This window comes from Vombatus ursinus, unplaced genomic scaffold (assembly GCF_900497805.2).
Source record: "Vombatus ursinus unplaced genomic scaffold, bare-nosed wombat genome assembly UNPS02014768.1, whole genome shotgun sequence".
Lineage (NCBI taxonomy): Eukaryota > Metazoa > Chordata > Mammalia > Diprotodontia > Vombatidae > Vombatus > Vombatus ursinus.
Window position 1 is genome coordinate 5300834 of NW_020954546.1, and position 27395 is coordinate 5328228.

Here is a 27395-nt window from a genome sequence, read left to right on the forward strand (position 1 = left end):
AAATACAAATCAAAATAAAGCCCACAGAGATTTATAAGTCTGAGGTTAGCATCTAATTGCCATACCACCATATCTCTACTCTGCAGCTTCCTCTGTGTATACAGCTACTTAATTTCCACAAAAAAATTTAATTTTTAAAATTTAAATTTAAGCCTGATTCTTGCTATGTTCGGACTTTCATCTAAGATGTTACCAAGATCATGATTAGAAATGATCTTTGGGAGTTAGCACATTTCTATCTAGTAGCAAAACACTGATACTGATCAATTCAAGGACATTAAATTAGTGTTATTGAGAATAAGGACTCAAATCTTTGAGTGTTTAAGAGAAATTGCAGTGAAGACTAGATTCTTTGTCCTTCCTTTCTTTGACTGGACTTAAGTAGAAAAGATTCATCATCTAGTTTGTGCTCAGGCGCTGCCTGGCTCACAGTTCATACAGAAAACCCATTTCTTGGATTAAGAAACTTCATCGTGAGACTTGAGATATAATGGTTTGGAAAATTTTCTTAGCTTCTCCTAGGCTTGAAGTTCACAACTCTGTAGGGAAGTGAGGGCCATTGGAGGCAGGTGAATTGGCCTTGGATATGGGATCTGATAATGCAATCCTATTTCAATTCTTGCTGCACATTCATCTATGCATTGTTTAGTTAGTTCTGAATCCGTAAGATTTTTGTTTTTCTGGAACAACATTCTGGCTTCGTTTATAATATACTGCTTGCTTTTCTCTGATGGTGTCTTCCATCTCCCCGATGCTGCATGCCACCTCCTTGCAGGCCTGAAAGCCTGCGGTCCAGGTTGAGAACTTCTTGTCATGTTGCTATTGTCATCTCTTACGCTCACACTGTGTCCATCACGCCTGCCCCGCCACCCACCCACAGTGCAGAGGAGAGGAGGGAGTGTCGGAAGTCCTGTGGAGCCCATGGAGACAGACCGGGGTCTGGCCCTGTACTTGATAGCCTTTTTAAAAAAATAGTAATAATACATATGCTTCATTAGTTAATGATTAGGATTAGTTAATGTTAGGAAGGCTCTGAGTACCCTGTTTGGATACCCTGTAGATGATTTATGGGAAAACATAGACAAGTGTTCCACAAGATTAGAAGGCATGAATGAATTGCAATCTATACCATTGGTAGGAATACCCACATTGATGATATCATAGGTCCATAGAAGAGGAACAAAATTTCATCGTTCATTTCAGCCACTGTGCTAACCTGTCAAGATCTTTCTGGATCCTGGCTCTCATCTAACATGTTAACTGAGCCTTCCAGGTTTGTATCATTTGCAGATTTCATGTGCATGCCATCTATGCTTCCATCTAAATCATTGATAAAAATGTTAAACAGCACAGGGTTAAATAGAAATCCCTAGGCATTCAACTAGAGACTGTCATCTAAGTTGATACTGACCCACTAATGACTTCTCTTTGGATTTTGTCATTCATCTAACTCCATATTCATGTAACTATACTAACATCTAATGCACATCTCTCCATCTTGTCTTAAAAGACAGCTTGAGAGATTTTGACTTACACTTTGCTGAAACTTGGATATTTTATGTCTATGAGATTTTCCTGATCTTCCAGACTAGGAACCCTGTCAAAAAGGGAAATGAAGTTAGACTGGCTTTTGGCCTATTACTGATGAAGCTATGCCAGCTCCTACTGATGAGTGTTTCCCTTTCTAAATTTCCAAAAAGGGAATTACGTTTTAGAATTTCATCATGAATTAAAGTCAAGTGTCTCAGTTTTTACAGATTTTGCCCTCTTAAGAAATTAGAATATTTGTACTCCTGCAGTCCTATAGCATTTACACAAGTTTTAAATGTTCACTGACAGTGGCTCAGCAATTAGGTCTACCAGTTCTTGACTTGAATTCATTCTCTTAAAATTTCTCATTCATTTTGGGTTTCAACTCCCTGTTACCCCACTTTTTACGTAGAGAAAACAGATGCAAAATAACTGAGTAGTTGTGCTTTCTATCTTATCATTACCTCTTATCATTGTCCCACTTACTGTGAACAGTGAATTCATCCTTCCTTTGAGCTTCCTCTTGAACTTTGTTGTCTTTAGCATTCACCTTCTGAGTTTGGTAATTCTAGACAACATTCTTAGAGGACCAGACCTCTTTTGTGTTTCTTTTCCATTACCTGTCCTTGCCTTCCCAGCCCTTAGCAGAGTGCTTGGCATATAATTGGCACTTTAAAAATGCTGACTGATTGATTTCTATCTTCTGTGCATGTCTTTGAAATAGTGTTATTATAATTTAAAAACTGAACCAAAACAAAAAAATAAAAGGAGTAAAATCTTAAATAAAATCCTTAAACTTTGTGGTCATTTATGTCCAATTCTTCATGACTCCATTTGGACTCCATTTTCTTGGCCAAAATATTGGAGTGGTTTGCCATTTCCTTCTCCAGCTCATTTGATAGATGAAGAAACTGAGGCAAGCAAGGTTAAGTGACTTGCCCAGGGTCACAATGCTAGGTCAGATTTGAATTCCGGTCTTCCTGATTCCAGGCCTGGTGCTCTTATCTACTGCACCACCTAGCCTAACAATGTGGAAACCAATGAACAAATAGCAAGCAAAGAATGTTTTTATTCGGCATCCTCTTCCATGAATATCTGAAGTTCTGTTGCCTCTGACTCTCTTTTTTCTTTGTTTCTCTCTCTCTGTCTCTCTCTCTCTCTCCTTCCCTATTTTCTTCCTTCTACTCATTAGCTCATCAGGATATGGTAGCTCTTATGGTCTTAGACATTCAAGAAGTCTGAGAGGCCTAGACACTTTGTGGCTGGGATTATAATGTCCCTAGATAACCAGAAAGCTGCATCAAGGAAACCAGGGAACCAGTCAGATCTGAGGGACCTAGCCTGTGTTGGCTGGGTAAATGGGGTATGGGAGTGGTCGGGTGGGGAGGAGGGGGAGAAAGCTGTGTCTGGAAGTCTGGGGCCAGTCAGGTTCCAGGGGAAGCTTTGGTTTTTTTTTTTGTTTGTTTGTTTGTTTTGTTTTTTAGGTAAAGCCTCCTCATATTGTGGATAGGAGGAAAGAAGATATGTCTGGGAAACCCTGGTCCTATCACATACCACCCATTGGTGGCAAGGTCCTAATGATCTTCTAAAGGACTTTCCAAGATTTAAATGCTTATAGGGCTTTTATTGGACAGTCTTCCTTGCAAAAGCAGTACTAAAATGTGGGGTGGGGGGATATAAAGGGGAGAGACAAAAAACCCCAAAATGTGGAGGGGAACAAAAACCAGAAATCCTAGGTCTTTCCTATCTCTTTCAGAAAGAACAAATCTCAAGTGTCACATTCTGGTCCATGTGATGCCAAATATTTTCAGTTCGTGATGGGTCTTCTAATTCAAGCTGTTCACAAGTGAACCAGAAAAGCACTAGGAAAATCAGAGTCATAGCGTAGATGATAACAACTCCAGAACAGTCAAAGAATGCTGCTCTTGATGTGAGGTGGTATCATATGGAATTTTAGTCCATGAAGTCTTACCTGTCCTTTCTCTGAACCTTTTAAAATCTGCTCTCTCATAATCTAGAGTTAGTGTTAGGCTGTTCCCAACATTCTTCTCCTCTATCACAAATACTGCGTGGTCATTTTCTTTCAGAGTTCTGATCATTAAATGATCTTTAAAACAAGTCAATCATTTACAAGCTTCTCAGTTTTGGTCAGAGAGAGAAAGATACTGTAGAAAAAACACTGACCTGGGTTCAAATCCTGCCTCTGATATTTACTTCCTGTGTAACCCTGGGCATGTCACTTAACCTTGTTGAGCCTCCTTTTTCTGATCTTTAAAACAAAAGGAATGGAATAGATGACTTGTAAGGTCCTTGCTTTTTTTTCTTTTTTTTTTTTTTTGGTAAGGTCCTTTCTAGCTCCAAATCTGTGATCCTATGAAGCTTTCCCAATAGTTGAAGTCACCCATTGCTACTAGGAGGTGAATGCTGGATAAATCTACATTATAATTTTGGACAAATAGCATTGCTACTGGATTTTGTGGCTCAGAAGTGAGTGTTTGGTTGTAATGGATTAATGATATCACTGATAAATACATTTGGTGGGGAGTGAGGTGGGATAGTAGTCCCCTGAGAATCTCCCAAAATTCGGTCTTTCTGGTTAACTCCCAGAGTAATCAACAACCCTAGGTTCAAGTTATTATGTGGGTCTGGACAAAAATCCTAGCACACAGGCCCCCAGTGGTGCATTTATCTTTAATAATCAGCCAGTTACATAATTAACTCAAAGTAAAGGCATTTACTAACATGGAACTAGGAACTAGTTATTAACTAACTAGCATTATTAGGAACATTTTCTAATTAGGAACAAGAGAAACACAACTTTCCCTCCTTAAACCTGGGGCCCATTCTTCCACCACTACAAACAGCATCAGGAGGAAGAATGTGCATAGTGTATACTAGTAGAGAAGAACATGTAGGGAACACACATGCCGAAGGTAATTCACACCTCCAGTCCTGCAGAGCCCCAGGGATCTTTTTCTTCTTGTGGTGTCCTTATGTTGCTGCCCCGGAAGACATGGCATAGCATCTCTTGGGGCAGGTTGGTAGCCAGGGCTAACTCTCTGAAGATTCACAAAACTTCTCCTGCCTTGTGCCTTGATTGACTGAGCCTACTGCTAGTTCAGTGCAGTATCTCCTACTGGGTAGATAGCTCCACTGAAGATGCTGTAGGTGATTGGGGAAAAAGGGAGGAGAGGAAACCTCTGCTGCCCTGGGGTAAACACCCAAGACAAAAGGCAAAGAAGGATTCCCTTTTAAGAACTGGGTTCTTTGGGGAGGGAGGGGAAGAAAAATTTAAAACTCAAAAGCTTATGGAAGTGATTGTGGATAATTCAAAATAAATTAATTAAAAAAAAACCAACAGGGTTTTTCCTCCAAAGCTGACTCTCTTCCTTCCTGACAGAAATGGCATTTCTCAGAACTATCTCCTGCTTCAACTGAAGAGCTAGACAGATATCTTGATATTTAAATATCAGCAGGGGTGTGGCCCATCCTTTGGCTAGCCATTGGCTAGGCATTCTTTAATTCCATCAAGCTGGGACTGAAGTACTTCTCCACATCTTGTAAAGGGGTAATAGGAGGGGGCAGCTAGGTGGCACAGTGGATAGAGCACCGGCCCTGGATTCAGGTGGACCTGAGTTCAAATCCAGCATCAGACACATAACATTTACTAGCTGTGTGACTCTGGGCAAGTCACTTAACCCCACTGCCTAGCCAAAAAAAAAAAAAAAAAAAAAGGGGGTAATAGGGTGCAGGGGTGGGGAACCTGCAGCCTCGAGGCCACAGGTGGCCCTTTAGGTCCTTTGACTGAATCCAAACTTCACAGAACAAATCCCCTTAATAAAAGGAAGGATTTGTTCTGTGAAGTTTAGATTCAGTCAAAAGGCTGCACTCGAGGACATAGCGGGCCACATGTGGCCTTGAGGCTGAAAGTGTCCCACATAGACACTTCATTTAATACTTTCACACCTTGCTGCCTCTTACCTTCTCTAATTTCATCACCTGAGCTGGGGGCGGGGGTGGGGGGTGGGGGGAATCAACTCACCAGTGTTGTCCTAGTCAACTTTCCCCATCAAACTGTTTTACATTGTTCTATAATTGTTTTGTTGCTAATTGTTTCATGTGTCTGAGCTTTGTCTCCCCTAAAAGACCATCAGTTTCTGGAATGAAGGAATCAATACTTCTTTTGTATCCTTGATTCTGCTTAGCCAGTGTTGAGCACATTAGTTGACACTAATCATGCCTTAGATAAAACTAGCTGTGCTGTTATGGGCAAGTCACTAAACCTCTCAGATCCAGTTCTCCCATATGTAAATTGGGGCTAATGTCATAGACTGAGAGTTTGTCTTTGCCTTAATGAGCATCCTCCAGTATGGTTGGATTCAGGTGCCCATAGACAGGAGATAAATCTCCTGGATGTGGAATTTTCTGGGAGAGGAGCCATGACTAGACACGGGAATTGTAGTAGTCAGTGACGACTTGGAAGAGGATATGATAGTCATAGGAGAGAGAGAGAGAAGGTAAAGGAAAAGAGATGAACAGGAAAAGTCAAATTTGAAGACAGAAAGCAGAAAAGAGAGGCTGCCACAATGAAGAGGGCAAGTGGATGATAGTGGCAAAATGTTGAAGACACAGGTGGAGGGGAGAAAGAAGTTGGATACAGTGCAATAATTCACAATACAAGCTCCAAATGGTACATAATTTAGACATAAAGAATGACATTATAAACAAAGCAGAAGAGTTTATAAGCAATTATCTATCAGATCTAAGGAAAGGAGAAGATATGACCAAAGGAGACAGAGGGGTCCATAGGAGGTAAAATGGACAATTTTTATTATATAAAATTTAAAAGTTTATGTGCAAGTAAAACCAATTCAGCTAAAATTAGAAAAGAAGCAGGAAGTTTTGTGGGAGGGGGGTGATCTTTGCAGCAAGTTTCTCTGGTAAAGTTTGCATTTCTAAGCTACATAGGGAAAGGATTCAAATTTATAAGAATAAGAACCATTTCCCAATTGATAAATAGTCAAGGGATATGAAAGGACAGTTTTCAGAGGAAGAAATTCAAGCTATCAATAGCCATATGAAAAAATGCTCTAAATCACTAATAGGGAAATGCAAATTAAAAAAAAAACTTTGAGGTACTACTTCATGCCCATCAAATTGTCAAAGAGGACAAAAAATGAAAATAAATCTCGGAGGAGTTGTGAGTAAATAGGTACATTAATGCACTGTTGGTGGAACTGTTCAGCCATTTTAGAAAGCAATTTGGAACTATGCCCTAAAAGCTATTTAACTGTGCATGCCATTTCACTCAGCAATACTACTACTAGGTCTATACCCCCAAAAAGATCAAAGAAAGAGGAAAAGAATCCTTATGGACAAAACTGTAGTAGCTCTTTTTGTGGTGGCAAAGAATTGGAAACTGAGGGAGGGGTACCTATCATTAATTGAGGGAATGACTGAACTAGTTGTAATATTTGGATGTGCTATAAAAAAATGATGAAGGAGATAGTTTCAGAGAAACCTGAGAAGACTTGTATGAACTGATCTAAAAATGAAGTGAGCAGAATCAGGAGAATAATTTATGTGACAGCAATAGTGTAAAGAAAAAAAATTTTGAAGCAGGAATTCTATCAACACAATGACTAATCACAATTCCAGAGGACTCATGATTAAACATGCTACCCACCTCCAAATAGAAAGCTGATAGATTCAGAGTACAGATTAAGGTTTATGGAATTTTGGACATGGACAATGTGGGAATTTGTTTTGTTTGATTATATCTGTTTTTAACGGGCTTTGTTTTTCTTGCTTTCTCAATGCTGTATTGGAGAGGGGAGAGTGGCTGGAAGGGAGATAATTTGGACTTAACAATAAAATGAAATTGAATTATTAAAAAAAAAGAAAAGGTGGACATGATGTCCTGAATCCTTTCTGGACCATGATAATGACTACACAGTTGAGTCATTTTCTAACCTATCCAGACGGAGTCTTAGGAAAGGTTCTAAGAATCAAAAGGCAACGTACTCTAAGCTTCCACAAGCTGTGAGTTAATGAAGTGACTTTGCCTACCTGTGACATCTGTAATTTAGAGGGATTGAAGGGAAATAACAGTATAATTACTCTGGAGGTGAGATTTCTACCTCTTTGCACCTGCATGCAGAGAATGTTTTATTATATGATCGCCTTTCTTGTTGTTTACAATTTCATGTTTTGGTTTTTTTTTTGTTTGTTTGTTTTAGGAAATTGGGGTTAAGTGACTTGCCCAGGGTCACACAGCTAGTGTCAGGTGTCTAGTCTGAGGCCGGATTGGAACTCAGGTCCTCCTGACTCTAGGGCCTGTACTCTATCCATTGTGCCACCTAGCTGCCCCTACCATTTCATGTTTTAATTAAATGTTTTGAGGGGCAGCTAAGTGGTGCAGTGGATAGAGCACTGGTCTTGGAGTCAGGAGGACCTGAGTTCAAATCCAGCCTCAAATCCAGGCTGCATGCGGGGCCAGGGGAGGAGGATCGACGGCTAGAGATGTACATGTGGCGGGGACCCTGGAGGTCACCTGGCCCTTGCTTTCCACCAAAGAGCAGGGGGCAGACACTTGACATTTACTAGCTGTGTGACCCTGGGCAAGTCACTTAACCCCATTGCCTAGCCAAAAAAAAAAAATTAATTAAATGTTTTGCTCTTGGGTTTATGGGTCTCTAATATGACTAACAATAAGGGTGGGGGGGTTCCATCCATGGGTTGAACAAATTATCTCAAAACCATCATTTTGGAACCTGGGTACTAAAACTCTACTGCTTGCCTTCCAAGGCAGCTAGGTGGTTCAGTAGCTAAAGTACCAGGCCTGGAGCCAGGAAGACCTGAATTCAAATGCAGCTTCATACATTTAACTACCTGTGTGACCCTGGGCAAATCACTTAACATCTGCTTGCCTCACTTTCCTCCAGTGTAAAATGAGGATAATGATGTCAATTACCTCACTGGGTTGATGTGAAAGCCAAATGAGATAATATTTGTGCCCAGCACATAGTAGGCACTAGGTACATACTCCATTCCCTTCCTCCTTAGTGGAAAGAGCATTTGACTTGGAGTCAGAAAAGATTTGGTTTTAAATCCTGATTCTGACATTTATTGGCCGTGTGACCAATTATTTATTGGCAAATTATTTAATGTCTCTCAGCCTCAGTTCTTCTATATAAAGAGGATTATAATACCTGAAATACATACCTCACGGGTCGTTTTGATGATCACATGAGAAAATGTATGTTAAGTGTTTTGAAAGCCTTAAAGCATTTGGCAAAGATGTTATTTTTATTCAGTAAGTACCTGTTAAGTTGAAGCTGAGTCCTAAAATTACATTCTATTCTATGCACTTCCTTCTTTCAGTTCTCTTCTCTGGGTTTCCCCATTGTCTCTGTCATCCTGTATCCCAGCACCAGTGCCTACCCAATGTCATGAATCCGGAGCCCATAGAGAACAATTCTGGGAAAGCATGGCTATCCCACTAACTCAGCTTCTCAGTCTCCATGTATTTTTCTGCCTCTGTCCTGTTTCTCTGTCTCTTTCTTCGTGGGTATGTTTTCTCCTCCTGTGTGTTTCTCTCTCTGCCTTTGTGCTTCCCACTCTGACGCTGCTTTAGCCATGTCTTGCCTGGAAGAACAGACCCTGCTGTGCCCGTCCTCCCCGACTCCAGAGACTAGGAAGTGAGGGGGAAGCTCAGAGAAAAAAGTCAAAAATTCCAATCCCCCCCCCAAGCTGCCCCCTGTCCCCAGAATTTCAAGAATGTTTTTTTTCATCCCAAACCCACACAGGAAGGAATCTTGAGCAGGCATCACCAAGGTGGGGACAACAACAGAGATGCCTGAAAGAGCCTCTCTCCTCTTCCCATGCTAGCATTCCTGGAATCAAAAGGGCTTTGTAGGGGGTGTGGTGGAGTGGGGATGGAGAGAGCAGTGTTCTGCTTTGCCACTGGACAAATGACTGGGTCCATCTTAGGGGAGATGGTAGTGTCTCCCAAATCCAGTGTCTGTGGTAAAGAAAGGCTAGGAGCTTGGGGAACAGAATGTGAGAAGTGTCAGGTCGGGCTGTGCCAGGAAAGGAATAATGGGGGGAGGTGGAGTAGGGTATGCTTCTGTGTCTTTCTGCATCTGAGACTGAGCCCTGAGCCCCGGTCCGTGTTTCTGTGCTGCTGCTAGCTTTTCGTGTCTCTCTGTACTCCCATTAAGTCCAGTCTCTTTTAACTGTCCTCCTCCATCACCCTATTGCCTATGGGTCCATCCTGTCCAGCTCTTTCTTTCCCTCCTTACCGCACCCCAGCTCCTCCCTGACCCAGCCCCAATGGAATTGGACAGACTTTCCTCCCCAAATGGTTCCCACTCTTTCAGTTTAGATCGGGTCCTCATGCTCGTGGCTCACAAACATCTGTCCTTCCTTCCCAACCCCTGGCATCATAGACCCTGGCTTCAGAGGAGGGCTGGAGAAATGCGAGGGTCTTTGGGGTGCGGGAGGGCTGGGCCCAGCACAGGGGGCTGCATGCAGGGCCAGGGGAGGAGGATCGACGGCTAGAGATGTGCATGTGGCAGGGACCCTGGAGGTCACCTGGCCCTTGCTTTCCGCCAAAGAGCAGGGGGCAGTCATCCCCGGGCCCCCGTCTGGGTTCACAAAGGCCAGGTAGGCGAGAGCGAGACAGCCCCCGGGGGTCCAGCTTTCCGGCCTTTTCTATCCTCTTCTTGCTGTCCCTTCCTTCCTCCTCAAGTGCTTTCTCCCGGACGCCCTCTCCCTGGCAAGAAGGGCCGGTCTCCCCAGTCTCTCCGTCTCTCTTCCTCCGAAGGTCTCTGTTTTTTCTCTCTCCGTCTCCCCGACTCCCTCCCTCCCTCCCGGGCAAGCCCTCCCACCCTTAGCTGCTCTTCTGAGATAGGTGTTCGGAGCGCGGGACCCTGCGATTGGCCACGGGGCTGTGGAAGAGGGCGGTCCCTTCACAGCTCTCCCGGGTTCGGATTGGGCACCGTGAAGCGAGGGCCGGGTCGGAGGGCGGGGCTGGGGCCGCCTGCGGGAGGGGCGGCCGAGGCCAGGGCCGAGAGCTCCGGGCGGTCGCATTGTTTTCCTCCGCCGAGCTGCGGCCAGAGTGGGCTCTGCGGCTCGGACCTCGGACACACGAGACCCGGGAGCCCGCCAGGAGCTCCCAGCTCCGGGCTGCCGGCCTCCTCCTCCCAAACCGAGTCCCTCTCCCTGTCCCCCGGGATCCCCGCTCCCGGACCCCCAAAACCGGGACTCCTGGGATCCCCGAGCCCGCGGCCGCCGCCTCCACCCCACGGACCTGGCTTCCAGGGCAAGTAACCACAGGGAAGCGCGGGGGCAGGGGCCGGGGCTGGAGGGAGGGAGGGCAGCGGAGCAGGCACTGGGGGCTGGGGGAGCGGCCGAGGTGGGGTCCCCGCAAGCCGCGGGGGACAGGCTCCGGGCTGTACTGGGGAATCGTGGGGCGCGCGACAGGACTGGAGAACCGAAGACCCAGGGACACCAAGGAGCCTTGGCGCAGACCCCTCGACCCAAACTTTCTGGGAGGCTTTTTCGGGGTGTTATCTGGTGGATACAGATTGGGGGGGCGGGGAATAATTTCCGAGATCAGATCGGAGGAGTGGGGTGCCCAGTCTAAAGTGAATTGAATCGATGAGCTGAGCCCTTTTCCACTTCAACCTACAGAATAGGGAAACCGGGGCACTAGAAATTGGAGGGGATGGTCGAGGGAGGGGAGAAGTCATTCCTGGACCTTGATGTCTTGGCTGAGATGCTTTCCCTAACGTAGGGAGAGGAGACTTGAGTCCTGGAAGGAGGGATCCCAGGCCCCAGCTCAGAGTAATCGGGTATAAGGGTGGTGTTTGTAGAAGTCCTTTTCCTTCTGAAGGGTTGTGACCCCAGCCCCAATCCCAAACCCACTCTTGGACTTTGTTATTTTAGGTTGCCACTGAAAGAGGGCAGAAATGGTAGACTCCATCTGTGGGCCCCAGTGACTACCAGTTTAGCTCTATCTCCCCTAAACCTTCTCTGTTGCTACCAGCTTCCCCTTCCTCTGTTTTTCCAAAGCCCTGTATCTGCTGTCCTATCCTCTGGTTCCCCCCATCCCCTGTCAGCTCTCTGCCTGCAGGCACCCCCTCCCAAGCCCCTCCTCTCGCTAACGTGGCTCTGGGACAGAGTCCCAGGCAGCAGACATTCACCCCCAGGCCCCCTGGCCTCTATGTTTGGAGCTCCAGAGATGGGAGGGGGGGACGGACAATTTGAAGATTTCTCCATCTGCTGGCACAGTGCCCACCTCATGCAGGGGTCTAGACACCTGGATTATCCTTGCTCTGGTGATGACGGGAATGGTAGAGTCACTGTTTATTTAGAACCAGAGGAGAGAGGAGGGGGAAGTGTCTGAGAGAGGATAGAGTTCTCTTAAGCCCCTCCTCAGTAAAGCCTCCCCCTTCCCTGAAAGGAAGGGGGACAGGGGGCTGGACTACAGGGCTAAGGGTTTCCTGCTATTGTCCCAGGGTGGGAGGCTCCCCCCCCATTCCTCCTGCCAGACTCTTTGGCTGTGACCCTAGCCACTCCCCAGAGGTGGCTTTGAGCCTGAGGAGAGAAGAGGGGCCAGCTTCCTTTTCCATATAGGAGGTGAGCCCAGGCGAGCCTGGCCCCTATGAGATTTGGCTGGTTGAGAGACTCAGGATGCTGATTCCTCCTGTTCTCTAATCCCACCTTGCTTAGCGTTTCCCCCACCCCCAAAACACACACACACACACACACACACACACACACACACACACACACAAACACAAATATTGCTGCCACAATGGGAGTCAGAGGGCACCGAGGTCAAGGTGGGGGTGGTGTCAGGGACACTGGAGAGGGGTTTTAGGCCCTAGAAGTAGGTGCACTCATCCTGCTAATGCCTGCAGGAAGCTGCAGAGGGCTCTCCTGGCTCTGCAGGTAAGAGTGAAGGTACCAGTGTAAAGCCCAACCAGATGTTTTTTTCAGGCCAGGCCAACCCAAATCAACACTGAGAACTGGGAGAAAAGAGCACTAGGTAACCTGTGCAGAAAGCACCCGAGATTAGGGGTGTCGGTGAGCTCTTTGGGGAAAGGAGCGAGAGGATAGGCCTTTGTCAGAAGACTAGGAGGCACCACCACTGGCCGGCTGGTGGGGAGTGGAGGGATGCTGTCTGCACATTTTGCTTCAAGATGAAAGCATGCAAATGAGATGCAAATAAGCCTCTATTGTCTTGGTTCCCAGCTTGGGCCTTTTGGCTAAGTATTTTCAGGATTCTGTTGAGGAATGGTCTCTCAGTCCCTTATTCTCCTTTTTGGGTCTTGTCCTGGCTGCTTCTTTATCTCCCCTAGGCTTGTCCAGTGGCCTCAGGTGTTCCTTTTGCCCAGTACCTCCTAGGCAGGAAGGGCACCCCAAAAGGCCAATGCCTGGCCACCCTTTGCTCCTCAAACCAAGCTCCAGTGCAAACTGCCCTGTCCATGGTTCCCTCACCTGCTTCTCCCCCGCTTGACATCTTCATCTTCTTTACACTGCCTTTTGCCCTTCATGGGTCTCCTGTCTCTTTGGAGCATTGGTATCGGCTTTTGGGGGATGGCGATGACCTCTTATCACTCACCTATTATTAGATCTCCACAAGAGTCACAACTCCAGGTAAGAAAAAGGGTGTCTCTGGTAAGGAGGTGAAAAGACGGGAGTGTGGCCCAGGAAGCAAGGAATGTCTCTTCCTTGCCCAGAGACCAAAGTCATTCCAGGGTGATACTATTTGTTGTCAAGGGCAACATAGTGGTGAGGAGGAAAGGTGTGAGAGTAATGGGAAGGACAACAGGAGAGCTCCCAGGGGAGTGTCAGCATCCTGAAAAGAGGGGGGCCTTATGGCTTGTGAGCCTGGAGGGTCGTTAGTTGGCTGCTGTCCTCTCAGGGGAGGGGGTCATCATTAGGTGTCTCTGCCCCCTCCCCTCCTCAAGCCCTCTGGGGTCCCTATCTGACGTTAGCCTCCCCCAGATGATGTCATATAGAGGGAGGGGACTCTCCAGGGGGAGGGAGGGGACACCTGGGTTCCTGACTCTGGGAATGGAGCTTGCTGGAGGGGTGGGGCAGAGAAGAGGGGAGCTGGGATCTTAGAACAACAAGGTTCCCAGTTCTTTCATCTGAGGGAGGATTAGATTATAAAGGTATCCCTGTTTGTATCTGCTAAAAGGATATTTGTCCTCTGGGTGGGGTACCTCCTGGCACCCCACCCAAAGGTTTCAGAGTAGCAATCACTGGCAAAAGCCTGAAGTTACTACTATGTTTCCATCTCCCTCCCCCCCATCCCCCTAGTCAGAGCTGGTTTAAACTAGGGCCAGGCAGTTTCAGGAGGCTGATGGGAGGGGAGGCATGTCTCCGTGTCTCAGGATCTTCTTTTCACCTCAACTCCCATCCTTACCCCATCCATCTCTCCCCCTGACTCTGGGCTCTAGTGCCTGGCTGCTGGCTGAATTATTTATATGTCAATTTCAGAGGCAGTCCGTTGAGGAGGGAAAGAAGATGAGGCTGTCCAGCCCTTCCTCCCATTCCAGCTCTCTGTCTTCCTAGTGTCCCCACGGGTGGTACTTCCCCCTAAAAGGCAAATATACTGGGTAAGGGGGGCCAAAGAGAGGAGGAAGGGAGGGGGTCTGGAGAAACAGCTGAAACCAGAATTAAATATAGCCTTCAATTTGGCTTTGATGCAGATTCATTTTTGGCTAAGATGGTCCTCTGTCCCGTTCTGAACTTTTAGTCCTGGGGAGTCCTGCCTGGATCAGGACAGCAACCCCCAACATCCCATATCTCTCACTGAGGGAACAACCACGGACACACCTGAATATCACAATGTTCTTTTCCAGACCTAGGATGAGAGATAGTCACAGTATATCCCTCACACATATACACTGGGCTGCCAGGGAGACTGTGCTGAGGAAGGTCTGTAAGGTGAGGGCAAGAGTAGATTGCTTCTTCTCCCTCAAATGGTCCTCAGGAACTACTATTTATAATGTGAGGCTTCAACACCCCCCCCCCCCCCCGCATCTAATTATAACAGGGAAGGTTTGGTGGAGGGAGGTGGGGGGATGAGCAGAATCAACCAGAGAAAGTCAGGGTACCCAGAAAGAGGAACTGCGGGGGAGGGGATATGCCCTGACCTTACCTGAGGTCATAACTTGGGTCTGTCTTTCCTTGCCGTAGCCGGTTTGTTCCTGTTAGGGTAGATGAAACTTGAGTGACAGTGACAGGCACAGTTGGGACAGGTGTAGGGAAAGATCCCCTCCCCTCTCTAGGGTCCCCTGGGGATAGACCAAGGGAGGAGTTGTGTCCACATCCCTGCTTGAGAAGACCAAAATACAGAAAAGAAACAACCCTGGTGTCCACACCCTTGGCTCTGAATCTCCCAGTGAGTCTAGGCTTCCAGCCCCCTCCCCTCAACCTTCTCTCTGTCTTCTCCCTCAGGCTTGACATATGGGTGAGAGGGTGCCACCTAGGGCCTGAGCCGGCCTGCCCAGGATGCCCCGTGGCCCTCCTTTCACGTCCTTGTTGCTCCTGCTGCTGCTGCTCTCCTCAACTCCTCACAGCCAGGCCACCTTCCCCCAGGATCCCCTCCCTCTAGTGACCTCTGACCTCCAAGGTAAGTGGCAGCCACGTCCAGCTCAGCCCTTCTCTTCCACATCTGCCCTTGGCTGGCTCAGACTTCCCCCAGATATTATGCCTGCCCCCTATTCAAGCACTGTCCCTAATTGTGGGTTCCACATTAGCTATTCATATTAATCAATTAGTAGTTAATTATTAATTGGGTAAGGATATTAGGCTAGATGCTGGGGAATATAATGAATGTGACATGGCCCTAGCCCTCAAGGGCCTAGGGTGATGAGAAAAACATAAAAGTTAGGGAACTAGACAAAGCAGTGATCCTTAATTACTTAATTATTAATTACTAGGTAGTACAGACAACAATGCTATAGGAGTTTAAAGGATGGAGATGTCTTGTTGGCTGGAGTGGCTAGAGATGGTTTAATAGAGGAGGTAAGACTTGGTCTGATTCTAGAAGGAAGGATTTGGATATGTGAAGGTGATGGAAAATGTTATTCTAGGTGGAGGGGAATAGGGTGAACAGAGGGAAGGAGCTAGGAGGCAGATTGGGGAATGGTGAGGAGGAAGGAGGCTTGGCTAGGGCAGTAGTAGATGAGAAGGCTGAAAGAGTAGGTAGGGATCAGTAAACTTACTCTTACTCCATCCATGATCACGTAGCTTCTCTCTTTTGTGGGGAGGGGGTTTAGATGTTTCTCTCTTTTCTCATAGGGTTGGGGAGCAGGTTTTTGGGGTGAAGTATTGGTGACCCAAATATTTCTCCTTTCTGCTCCTTTCCCACAAGGTCTATCACCATTATCCTGGTTCCGGGGTTTAGAAGATGATGCTGTGGCTGGAGAACTGGGTCTGGACTTTCAGAGATTCTTGATCCTGAACCGGACATTGCTGGTAGCTGCCCGGTAAGTTGCACGGAACATATGAATGGACTGAACATAGACATGGCACCTGTGAACAGGAGTAGAGACCCAGGAAACATGAATGTATACACACAGAGGTATGGTAGATATATGCACAGTGGAATAAAGACATACCATAATATGATATAATAAAGGCCCACTATATATAAGCCAGTATGTCTAGAGACATGGGTCACAGGACACGTTTAGATGAACAGCTATGGGAGATACGACTGTACTTGTCTGTGGAGTTACATGTATGTCTACACCTGGCCAAGTATGCAATGGGTGTTTACCATGTGAAAAGTTGGAGGGGGTGGGATGGCAAATATTGACCTACTGACCCATTCCCTCTTTGTACCTTTAGGGATCATGTTTTCTCCTTTGATCTTCAAGCTCAAGACGGGGAAGGGCTGGTACCAGACAAGGTGAGAGACTGTGGGACAGTCTGGGTTCTGGAGTCAGGCAGCAGAAAGAGGGCTCTGGGGCCAACCTCTAGAATTGGTGCTTTCTTCACAAAACCTCTTTCCTTCTCTTCTCCATCAGTATCTGACATGGAGAAGTCAGGATGTGGAGAACTGTGCTGTTCGAGGGAAGCTGAGGGTGAGGGATGTGACAGGGGTTTGGGAGGTGGGCTGTGTATCTCCTTCCCCCGTGACCTCTTCTCCCAAGCCCTCTTTTCCTTCCTCTCCCAGACCACAGGGGAAACAACCCAAAGGGAACAATGCTTGGCATGTGCAGTCCCCAGCCCTTCTCTTGCCCTTGGGGATCCCAGAATGCCCAGTCCCCCTGTTACCTTCAGTGACTTTTGACCTCTGGTCCCACCTCCTGGGGCCCCTAGGACGAGTGCTACAACTACATCCGTGTCCTCGTTCCCCGGGACTCCCGGACCCTCCTTGCCTGCGGGACAAATTCATTCAGCCCCATGTGCCGCAGCTATGGGGTACGGGAGTTGGGGGATGAGGTTACAGATATGGGGGGCATGGTGTGGAGGGAATGAATTAATGAATAATAAATATGAGGGGACAAGCTTTAGGATAGGGTTGGATCTTGGGGTGTTGGATGGGACATAAGGCCCAGTGGTAGGAGACAGAGGAGAGCTAGGAGAATTTGGAATGAGGGGAGGGACAGGCATAATGAAGAAGGCATTAGTGTTCTAAGAAGATGAAGGAAGATATTGTGGGTTTTCAGTTTACTCCCTGAGATATCCAAGGGCTTCAGGATCACATTCCCCCTTCCTCCCACCCAGATCTCTTCCCTGCAACAGGAGGGTGAGGAGCTGAGTGGGCAAGCTCGATGCCCCTTTGATGCCGCACAGTCCAGTGTCGCCATCTTTGCAGGTAAAGCATTATGGGATGGTGGGGTGAATGAAGGCTAGTGATTGAGAGACACTAGCAGCCCCCTTCCTATCCCCCTCAACCCCCACTGATTCCACACCTTTATCATTCAACACCCACAGGAATTTTGAGGATGAGTGGAGAATTTCCCTGAAGGATATGTACGGGGGTGGAGAAAGTGGGGTGTGAATGTGCTGTTAAAATGTCTCAAAACACATCTTTCAAATGTGTTCATACCCTTCTGAGACCTGCTATGTTCCCCCCTCCTGTGTTTCCTCCAGCTAGTTCTTTCTATGAGACCTCCTTTCCTCTCATGAGACAGTTAACAGGCACTTAATAAATGTGTGCCACAGTGTGCCAAGCACTGTGCTAAGCACTGGGGGTACAGAGAAAGGTAAAAGACCATCCCTGCCCTCAAGGAGCTCACTGTCTAATGGGGAGAAACACACAGACAGCTGTGTGCAAACAAGACACATACAGGATAAACTGAAGATAATCAGAAGAGGGAAGGCTGGAGCATTAAGGGGGATTGGGAAGGGCTTCTTGGAGGAGGTGGGATTTTAGCTGGGATTTGAATCCAGGGAGGCCAGGAGACAGAGATGAGGATGGGGGACAGCCAGTGAAAATGCCCAAAGTCAGGAGACGGACGGTCTTGTGCAAGGAACAGCAGGAGGGGGCCCGTGCCACTGGATTGCAGAGTATGTGGTAAGGAATAAGGAGTAAGAAGCCTGGAAAGGTAGGAGGGGGCCAGGTTAGGACACAGTACAATCTCTTCCTTCCTGTGGCCTCTCTCACCTCCATCTTCCATCTCCATCTTTCTATGATGACCTCCCATGACCTTGGGATGCCCCCTCCAGAGGGTAGCCTTTACTCGGCCACGGCTGCAGATTTTCAGGCCAGCGACGCAGTTGTTTATCGAAGTCTTGGCCCCCAGCCCCCTCTCCGCTCCGCCAAGTACGACTCCAAGTGGCTTCGAGGTCAGGGGGGATCAGGGTTGGGGAGTGGGATGTAGCAGGGTCTGGGGAAGAGCAGGAAATCTCCTAGAGGATATTGCATGGGGGTGTGGGGTTGCAAGAGGTACCAGGGGATTCGGGGATGGAGAGTAATCATTATCAAATCCTAAGTTGGAAGAGGCCTATGTAGACACTCCCCATTTCATCACCCCCTTCCCCAGAGCCACACTTTGTCCATGCCGTGGAGCACAGAGACCATGTTTACTTCTTTTTCCGAGAAGTCTCTGTGGAGGACGCGCGGCTGGGACGGGTAAGCAGAGTGGACCCCACCTTGGGGAGGGGAGACAGGAGACTCCACTCCAAGAGGAGAGCCCGCGCCTGTTCTGGCACACCCCATATGACCTATGCCTTTAGCTCCCCCTGTTTCCCTTGACCTCTCTTCCCCTGTTATTTCTACCCTGCCCCACAACACTTATCGTGGTATCCTATTAATTCTCCTCCCCACCAGGTACAGTTCTCTCGTGTAGCACGCGTGTGTAAACGTGATGTAGGTGGCTCCCCCCGGGCCTTGGACCGTCACTGGACATCTTTTCTAAAGCTTCGGCTCAACTGCTCTGTCCCTGGAGACTCTGCTTTCTACTTTGATGTACTGCAGGCCCTGACTGGGCCTGTCCCTCTGCATGGACGTCCTGCTCTATTTGGGGTCTTCACCACCCAGACCAACAGGTTGGGAGGCATGTGAAGTAGGTGTGGAAAATCTCCTAACCAATATGGCTGACCCACCCAAACAATATGGCCAACCCACCCCAAACACTATAGCCCTCACCATTCAGGTCAGCAGTTAGGGTGGAGAAAGGAGGAGCTGTCCTAAGCAATATGCTTTCTTCCATAATCTCTATGCCTGACTATATCCCACCGTGACCTGTAGCCAAGTTTCCTTACCCTTTTTGAAGGCCACCACAGAGCAAGGTGGTGGCTCTTGTTTCCTGTACCTAGAATGGTCAGTGACCTGGGAGGGAGCATTCCTTGCTTTCTCCCAGACCCAGCTCATACAGTTCCTCTCCCACACTTTCCTGGTGCCCTATAGCATCCCTGGTTCTGCTGTCTGTGCCTTCTATCTGGATGACATTGAACATGGGTTTGAGGGCAAGTTCAAGGAGCAGAGGAGCCCAGATGGGGCCTGGACCCCTGTGCCTGAGGACAGGGTCCCCTCACCCAGGTATCTATGGGCAGCTTCTGTGGGGATGGGATAGTGTCTGTTCATGAAACTGTTAAGCACCTACCATAGGGAAGCACTGGGATAAGGGGATAGAAGGAAAGAAAAACTGCTGCTTCCCTTAGAGTTTACCTTCTATTGGGGGAGGGGGGATGGAACATGGATTCAAATATTAGTTCAAGAAATATCAGATAAAAAATCCTAGGAATATTAGAGTAAGGAGGGAGAACCAGTAGTGGAGAGAGACCAGAGATAACAGAAAATGTTCCCCCGAAGGAAGGGCCTCCTTCAGCTATCTTGAAAGAAGATAAAGCTTTTGAAAGGCCGAGATTAAAAAAGCATTCCAGGCTTAAAGGAGTGCTTTTATTAACCCAGAGGCAGGAGACTAGGAGCCAAGTTCAGGAAACAGGAAATAGTCCTGTTTGGCTGGAATCTAGTGTCTGAAGGGAAGTTATCTCAAATAAAGGTGGAGAAGTAAGTGAGAGCCACGCGCAGAAGAGGCTTAAATGCCAAGCTGAGTGGTTTGTGTTTTATTCTAGAGGCAGTAGGGAGCCATTGAATGTTTTTGAGCAGAAAAGTAATAAGGGTCAGACCTATGGTTTAGGAAGATGGTTTGGGCAGCTAGGTGGAGGATTTATTGCAGAAAAGAGAAAAAAAAAACAGGTGCAATGGTCCAGGGGAGAGGTGAGTGCAGCCTGCACTAGGGTGGTGGTTATGTAAGTGGAAGACAGAGACAGATGCACGAGATTCTATGGAGGTAAAGTCGACAGTCCTCGGCAGCTGAACATGAATGATGGCATGGTGGGTGGGGAGAGAACTGAAGGGTGACTGACTGGAAGGATGGGGGAACTCTTGGCACAGATAGGGATGTTTGGAGAAGTGGGGAAATTGAGGTGTTGCATTTGTGGGTATAGGGGAGATACTGAGCTCATCTCTGTAAGTTTGAAGGGCCCATGGCTATCCCATAGAAGTGTCCAGCAGCTAGTTGGAGACATAGGATTGGTCCGTGAACAGAATAGGGTTGGGGAGAGAGACCCTCAAATCTAAGGACAGGGGACTTGAGCAGGGGAGCCTGTAGCGCGAGTAAGAAAGGGATGTTGTAGTGCTTTGGCGAGTTTCCTTGGGTTCCTAAATTGCAGGGATGGGGCTGAGGAATGAAATGGGTGTGGGGAAGGGAGGAGTTGCAGGATCTCCGTGAAGGGACCATGGAGTCCCAGGTATTCAGGGATCCAGGGAACACCACAGTACCTAGTCACCCTGCCCTGAGCACTACCCTCCCTGTATCCCTCAGGCCAGGGTCCTGTGCAGGGGTGGGTAGAGCTGCTTCATTTCCTTCTTCCCGGGACCTCCCTGACGAAGTCCTGACTTTCATCAAGGCTCACCCACTGCTGGATCCTGCTGTGCCACCTGCCACCCATCGGCCCCTTCTCATCCGCACCGGCAGGTATCCAGGGGTGGGAAGACATGGAGGGTTTGGAAGGGGAGGAGGGGAAAGCTGGGCAAGGAATTAGGTAGAGAAGAGTAGGGAGGGAAAGGTGAGGAGGGCAGCTCACCAGCCTAGCCCCTTTTCATGTGCCCTGGCAAATATGACTCCGGAGGGGAAACCAATTAGGAAATGGAGGAGTATGAGGTGAAATGACTCTGGAGAGCAGAAAAACTCAAACTCATCCCCCACCCCAATGAAGGAGAGTAAAGTGGCTCCCAGCCCTACTTGGTTTGGGGGAAGAGCCGCAGGGAAGGGAGTTAAATGTTGTGTAATGGAAAGAGTATTACTAGGAGTCAGGAGGCTGGTTCTAGTCTTGCATTTCCCACATATTGGCCACGTGGTCTTTGGCAAGACACTTACCCCTCTCTGGGCCTCAGTTTCCTCATCTGTAAAACAAATGGTTTGGAATAAATGTTATCCTACCTCTACTATCCAATCAGTTTTGATTAACATGGTCTTAATGTGACTCCCTTCCTTGTGACTTTTTATGGTAGAGCCAACTAGACTCACCATCGCTACCCAGTATAGCCATCCCATCGCATGATCTTCTGGTGGAGTCACTGGGTAGGGCAGACTCCCCAATATGACCATCTCAGGTCTGCAGTATGAGGTCCCCTCTCCCTTTACTGACTTGGGAGTTGTACCTTTCCAGAGCCCTGCTGACCCAGGTGGCTGTTGATGGAGCAGCTGGTCGCCATGGCAATACCACCATCCTCTTCTTGGGTACCGAGGATGGGACAGTACTGAAGGTGTTCCCCCCAGGAGGGGGGTATGGTAATGCAGAGCCCATCTTGTTGGAAGAGACTGACACCTACAGCTCTTCCCGGTGAGGTCTTTGAAAGCCAGGTTCTGTTTTTTATCCCTGGGGTTAGATGTAGGACATGTTAGTAAAATTGGAGAGGGAAGCAATAGGTCTGAGAGCTTGGGTTTGGCCACCATAAAAACTGCTTTTGTTGTAGCACTTGAAGGTTTATAAGCCAGTTTATATGTGTTATCTCAGTTGATTTGGCAAGGAGACTGTAAAGGATGTTTGGGAGTCACTGGTGGGGAGGAGAAAGAGACCCTCCAATAGGAGAGCAGATGTTGTGGGGAGCATCTGGGGAGCATCTGGGGAGCTTAGCACAGAGGTTCCAACTCATCTCTCTGACTTTGTTCTGTCTCTTCACTATTTACTCTTGTGTAAGGAGCCCCACTCCTAAGTCTCCACCTCCGTCCCTCTCTCAGGTGTAGTGGGAAGCGATCAGTACAGTTAGCCCGCCAGGTTCTCGGACTGGTGCTGGATCCTGATGGGCACAGGCTCTTTGTGGCCTTTCCAGGCTGTGTTGTCCACATGCCTCTCAGTCGATGTGCCCAGCATGGGGCTTGTCAAAGGTAAGAGACCCCAGGGAGGGGACATGACATGTATGCAGGCTGCTTGGGGACAAACAGAACTGATGGGACATGGTGGGAGGACCTGGGAAATACAGTGGGAGTTAGGAGGATGGATTGGAAGTCCCAGAAAATGTTTTAGGGAGAGAGCAGTGGGGACAGGGGAGAGAGAGAGAGGACACAGCCCACTCAGGGAAAGGTTGTGGGACATGTGCTGGAGAGGTCACAAAGGGATAGGGTAGCTTGTAATATGGGGCGTGCTGCATTTAAAGGGATCAGACAGAGGTTTGGGGGGTTTGGAATTGAGGGAAAGTAAAATGTGGAAGAACCATGGTGCCTCACTTGGTATTGTATGAAGCAGTGGTTTCAGACTCAAATAGAAGGGCATCCTGAGGGCACATATTGCTTAGAAAACCATAAATTGCCATTTTCTGTGTTTTATTGTATTTTTATTTATCTTGTTAAAGATTTTCCATTTGCATTTTAATCTGGTTGAAGCCTAAATTTTGGAGTTTTGTTGGCTGGGTCATGAGCAAGACAACTCTGCTATAGAGGGTAGAATGCTGGAGTCATACAGGAAAACTCAGACTTAAATCCTGCCTCTGATATATACAGGCTCCGTAACCAGAACAGTTTACTTCATCTCTGTGAGCTCAGTTTCCTCATTTGTAAAATGGGAATAATAATGTCTGCAGAATCATAGGATTTTGAGGCTCAAAAGTCATTTTGGCAAACTGTGAAGCACTATGTAAATGCTAGTTACTATTACTAATATTATGGGAGCCAAGAAGTGGGACAAGGGGGAAGGATTCTTCCCCTGCCCCCCTGCTTCTTCCCCAGAACTGTGGGACTCATTTTCCCCCCAGAAGCTGTCTTGACTCCCAGGACCCATACTGTGGGTGGGGAAGCTTCAGAGGCTGCATGGATGTCAGGGGACCCACCTGGTGAGTGAGGGGCCAGTGGTTCCCCTCTCCTGGAAGCTGGTGGGGAGAGGAAGTGGGGAAATTGAATGCACCAGTAGAAGCAGGATTGAGTTGAGCATTAAACTTCAATTCTTCCTCCCCAGGACTGACCTGGAGCTGGATGGGGACAGGGAAGTGATGGAGGAGGGAGACTGCCACGGTAAAGGGGCTACACCCGCCACCACCCTAATAGTGCTGTGACTGTATCCCAGCTGTCTCCCCCACACCGCACACCCTTTCACTGTCTCTCAATCTTTTCTCTGCCTCTTCCCCAGCTCTTTGGTGTCAAACTCCTGATCTCTACACATATCCCAGCCCTCGCCCATCTCCACCTTTTCCCCTCATCCTGCCTTTTTCTCCCACCTCACAGATGGGGCCACTGGGAGTCATTCAGGGCCAGGGGATTCTGCCTATGGTGAGTTCTCCCCTCCCATAACCTTATATTCAACTTGCTAAACCCTTATTCCCTTATTCCCAAGAGTCTGGAGTTGCTAATATGACAGAGCAATTGGGAGGGTGGGGGTGGTGATCAGAGAGTGGTCAGCAACTCTTCCCTCTAATCTCCCTGTCGGAGTACACCAGACTCCAGGGTTGGGGGTGGTGGCTGAGGCTGGACTCCTGGACTCTTGGGTTCAGTGAGGAGGGGGGTGGGCTAATCCATCTGTTTGAATTGTTCTGGGGAAAGTGGCTGAGAGTAGGGACCTCACTGGCTCTGACTTGGTCTCTGTCACCAGAGCCTCTGGGTCCCAGCCCTCCCCCTGAGGCCCCCAGTCCCCCCAATGATGCCCACCCCTGGTCCCCGCCCTCCACTCTTCGGGCTCACATAGAGGGTAAGGCAGGTAATGGAGAGTGTGGTGGTTTGGTGGGGGTTGCTGCATCCCAGGGAATTTAACACCTTAGCGGCTGGGGTTTGCTTTTTACTAATAATCTTCCGTTGGTTGCCTCCTGCTCCTCAGACCTGGGCCTCCTCTCTCAGCACCGACTCCCTCTGCATGGACAGAGTATGGAAAGTGTTCTCAGCATGGCTACAGGGGGGCAGGACTAGGGTCCAGGGACACCTCAGTCCTGTGATCCCTTCTGTGGGGGGGGGTGTGAGTGTGTAGGAGCTGACCCACTGTCTGACTGTGCTTTGGGAGGGGAGGTCCGGGTTGTGTGCAGTGGATTTGAGGCTTCAGCATAAGGGATGAGGGTCAGACTTCAGAGAACCCTCCGTACGGCATTTCTCCTAACCTTTCCCATACCTTTCTCCTCCTCTCCTGCCTCCACCTCCAAGTCTCTCTCTCTGTTCCCTCAGGCGTTCGCCGAGATCCTCCCCATGCCTCATCTCCTCACACGGTCCCTGTGCCGCTCCTCCTGGCCAGTGTGGCTGCAGCCTTTGCCCTGGGTGCCTCCATTTCTGGTTTCCTGGTCTCCTGTGCTTGTCGTCATGCCTATAGACACGCTCACAGGGGAAACAAGGATGTCGAGACCCCTGGACTCCCCCGGCCGCTCTCTCTCCGAAGCTTGGCCAGGCTCCATGGTGGGGGTCCTGACCCACCACCCCCAGCCAAGGACGGGGACTCACCCCCAGTGCCCCAGCTTTATACCACATTCCTGCCACCCACTGAGGGCATGCCTGCCTCAGAGCTGGCCTGCCTGCCCACCCCTGAATCCACCCCAGAGCTTCCAGTCAAGCAACTTCAACCAGTCCAGGGGCCTTGGGAGTGGAACCATAATGGGAACAATGCCAAGGAAAGCTCTGCCCACTCCCGGAGTGGCTCTGGACCTGCCCCGAGGGTGCTGGTGAGGCCACCCCCTCCTGGCTGTCCTGGCCAGGCTGTAGAAGTGACCACCTTAGAGGAACTGCTTCGATATCTCCATGCTCCCCAGCCTCCTAGGAAGGGGACAGAGCCTCTGTCCCCAAATAATCCTTGTACCCCTCTCGCCTTGGCTACCCGGGTGCAGCCCCGAGTACCCCCACCAGAGCCGGCCCATGGCCTCTTTTCTGGCTCCTCTCCACTCCCACGAGACTGTACCCCTCCACTCCGGCTGGACATTCCCCCGGATGGGAAATGCCCACCTCCGTCCCGCCCCCCACTTTCTGCCCCTGCTCCTCGACTTGGGATTGGAGGCAGCCGGGGCATGTCCCCTTCACCACACCGGATGCCCCCAGGCCTGCTGACTCGAGTCCCCTCAGTGGGAATCTCAAGATATTCTGGGGGTCACGGAAGGTACCCTCTGTACCTTGGCCGGCCTGAGGGATACAGGGGACGCGCCCTGAAGAGGGTCGACGTGGAGAAGCCACAGCTGCCCCCAAAGGCTCCCCTCCTTGTCACCTCCCCCTCTCAGGCCGCCCCTCCTGGTGGCCATTTTAACTATTGAAGGTAACTACGCAGCCTAGAAAGGGTGTGGCAATGAAGACTCTAGAAGGGACAAATAACTCACTAATCACATTGCCTACTTACATCCTTCCTGGACCCTGGACCTCTCCTCTCCTGTACTTATTGCCCGTTTTGGGCTTATTTATTGACTCTCATCGTAGTCTTTCCCTGTTGCCCCTAGACTCCAGGGGTTTGGGTAATGGGGGAGGCCTTACCTCTCCCTCCCACCACTGTGAGCCAGCCCTACTCAGTGAGAGCTGGCTGGGGCTCCCACCCTTATCTCCTCCAGCCAAGCTGCCTTAGCCCCTCCCCTCCCAGCTTCCTCCATAGTCTGGAACCCCCAGACTGGGGATGTCCACGACTGGGGGATTGGGGTAGGGTATATATGTATAGTGTACAGAGTTCTTGGGGCTGCCCCGAGACATCATCACCTCCTACCGTGTAGGAGCCTTCCCTCACCCCAATACAACGATGTGCCCCCAGATCTACTGTCTGTTTACTAATGCAGGGCGGGGGGGAGGGAAATGATGCCAGAAAACGTCTCCACATTTCTCTCGGTTTGTCCGCTTCTGTTCTGCATCTCCATCTCACATTTTGTGAAGCAGCTGGAGCGGCTAAGGTCCCGGGGGAGTTAATCAGGAAAGGTTTCCTCAATTAGGGAACTGAGGAAAATGTGGGTGGGGATGCGGGAAGGCAATTTCCAAGGTTCCAGCGCTTTTGCAGAGGGTAGGAGGGAGGGCGAGCCAAGGGGCGGGAAGAGGATGCCGGGAGGACGCTGCTAATGGATGCAGCGCCTACAATTCAGCTGGCCGAGGGCGCGAAGCGTCCAGCGAGGGCCGACCTCCCCGCTGAGACGGGGGGCGGCCGCGGCACGGGGCTGGGGCCTTGGGGAGGGCTGGACTTGTGTAGGCCCACAGAACGCTGGATTGCGAGGGGAAGGAAGGCCTTGGGCAGGAGCTTCGGCCTGAGCCGCAAGGATCGCGGCCTCACACATACCCGCAAGGAGAACGCCCAGTATGGGCTCTCATACGCATGCGCAGCTCTCCTCCCGACCCCTCCCCCGCGGTTATAGCGCTGAGGCGGGCTTGGCCCTGCCTTCCTCAGGGTGGGGCTGGCTGGCTACGCCCGTCCGTTATCTAGAAGGGCCAATGGGAAAGGCGGGCCCTCCCCCACCCTGCCGCCCCGACCTCCCCGCTCTTCGCGCTGAGACCTTTAAGACCAGGCTCCAGTCGCGTCTCCTGGGGGTTCCACGTCGGGGTCTGTGTTGGCTCAGGCGCGGCGCGGAGGAGGAGGAGGCGGAGGAGGCGGAGGCGGCGGAGGCGGAGGAGGCGGAGGAGGCGGAGGCGGCGGAGGCGGAGGAAAAGCAGCCGCAGGAAAAGCAGCCGCAGAGGGGCGGGAGCTCGGAGCTGCCGACCTACATACGCCCCCTCCCCGCGCCCAGCCTGCCCCTTCGGTCACTCTTGAAAACCCCGGCTCGTTCCTGGCCACTGCCCTTTGGCATCGGCCCTGGACCGTCAGAGGGCTTTCAACATCGCCCCCCGCCCCAGCTCTAAAGTTGCTCCTTTGCCCTGTCCGGCCCTGCGTCCTCCTGGTTTACGGTCCGGGCCTCCCCTTTTCCCGTTCCTGGGATGGTTCTCTTCGGGCTCTTCACACTCAGGCTTTCTGCTGGCTGC

The 27395-nt window shown here is 49.5% G+C and overlaps 2 protein-coding genes across 5 annotated transcripts; one reads left to right on the top strand and one right to left on the bottom strand.

Moving 5' to 3' along the window:
* Nucleotides 1–205: 205 nt before the first annotated feature.
* Nucleotides 206–2233, bottom strand: LOC114043299 (LYR motif-containing protein 1-like). Its single transcript, XM_027862378.1, has one exon. It carries the CDS (start codon nt 993–995, stop codon nt 519–521), a length of 477 nt encoding a protein of 158 aa, XP_027718179.1. The 5' UTR covers nt 996–2233; the 3' UTR covers nt 206–518.
* Nucleotides 2234–13665: 11432 nt separating this feature from the next.
* LOC114043186 (semaphorin-6C-like) lies at nt 13666–26206 on the top strand. Of its 4 annotated transcripts, XM_027862202.1 has the most exons (20): nt 13666–14165; nt 14412–14496; nt 15010–15184; nt 15929–16043; nt 16408–16468; nt 16587–16643; nt 16882–16983; nt 17290–17380; nt 18235–18354; nt 18552–18640; nt 18839–19056; nt 19418–19549; nt 20838–20990; nt 21685–21858; nt 22257–22403; nt 23267–23344; nt 23467–23522; nt 23733–23777; nt 24097–24192; nt 24657–26206. In XM_027862202.1, the coding sequence occupies exons 3-20, from the start codon at nt 15064–15066 to the stop codon at nt 25721–25723; spliced, it is 2922 nt and encodes a 973-aa protein (XP_027718003.1). In that variant the 5' UTR covers nt 13666–14165; nt 14412–14496; nt 15010–15063; the 3' UTR covers nt 25724–26206. The 4 variants fall into 4 exon arrangements, with proteins under 4 accessions (XP_027718003.1, XP_027718004.1, XP_027718005.1 ...); XM_027862203.1 differs by lacking the exon at nt 14412–14496; XM_027862204.1 differs by lacking the exon at nt 24097–24192 and having other exon boundaries at nt 13668–14165.
* Nucleotides 26207–27395: the final 1189 nt, after the last annotated feature.

Excerpts from the sequence above, each read along its gene's own strand:
- LOC114043299 (XM_027862378.1), bottom strand. The coding sequence starts at position 995 with ATGAAGCATATGTATTATTACTATTTTTTTAAAAAGGCTATCAAGTAC.
- LOC114043186 (XM_027862202.1), top strand. The coding sequence starts at position 15,064 with ATGCCCCGTGGCCCTCCTTTCACGTCCTTGTTGCTCCTGCTGCTGCTG. Across the intron at positions 23,778-24,096 it reads GCCAGGGGATTCTGCCTATG|AGCCTCTGGGTCCCAGCCCT; the intron begins GTGAGTTCTCCC and ends CTCTGTCACCAG. Across the intron at positions 24,193-24,656 it reads TCTTCGGGCTCACATAGAGG|GCGTTCGCCGAGATCCTCCC; the intron begins GTAAGGCAGGTA and ends CTGTTCCCTCAG.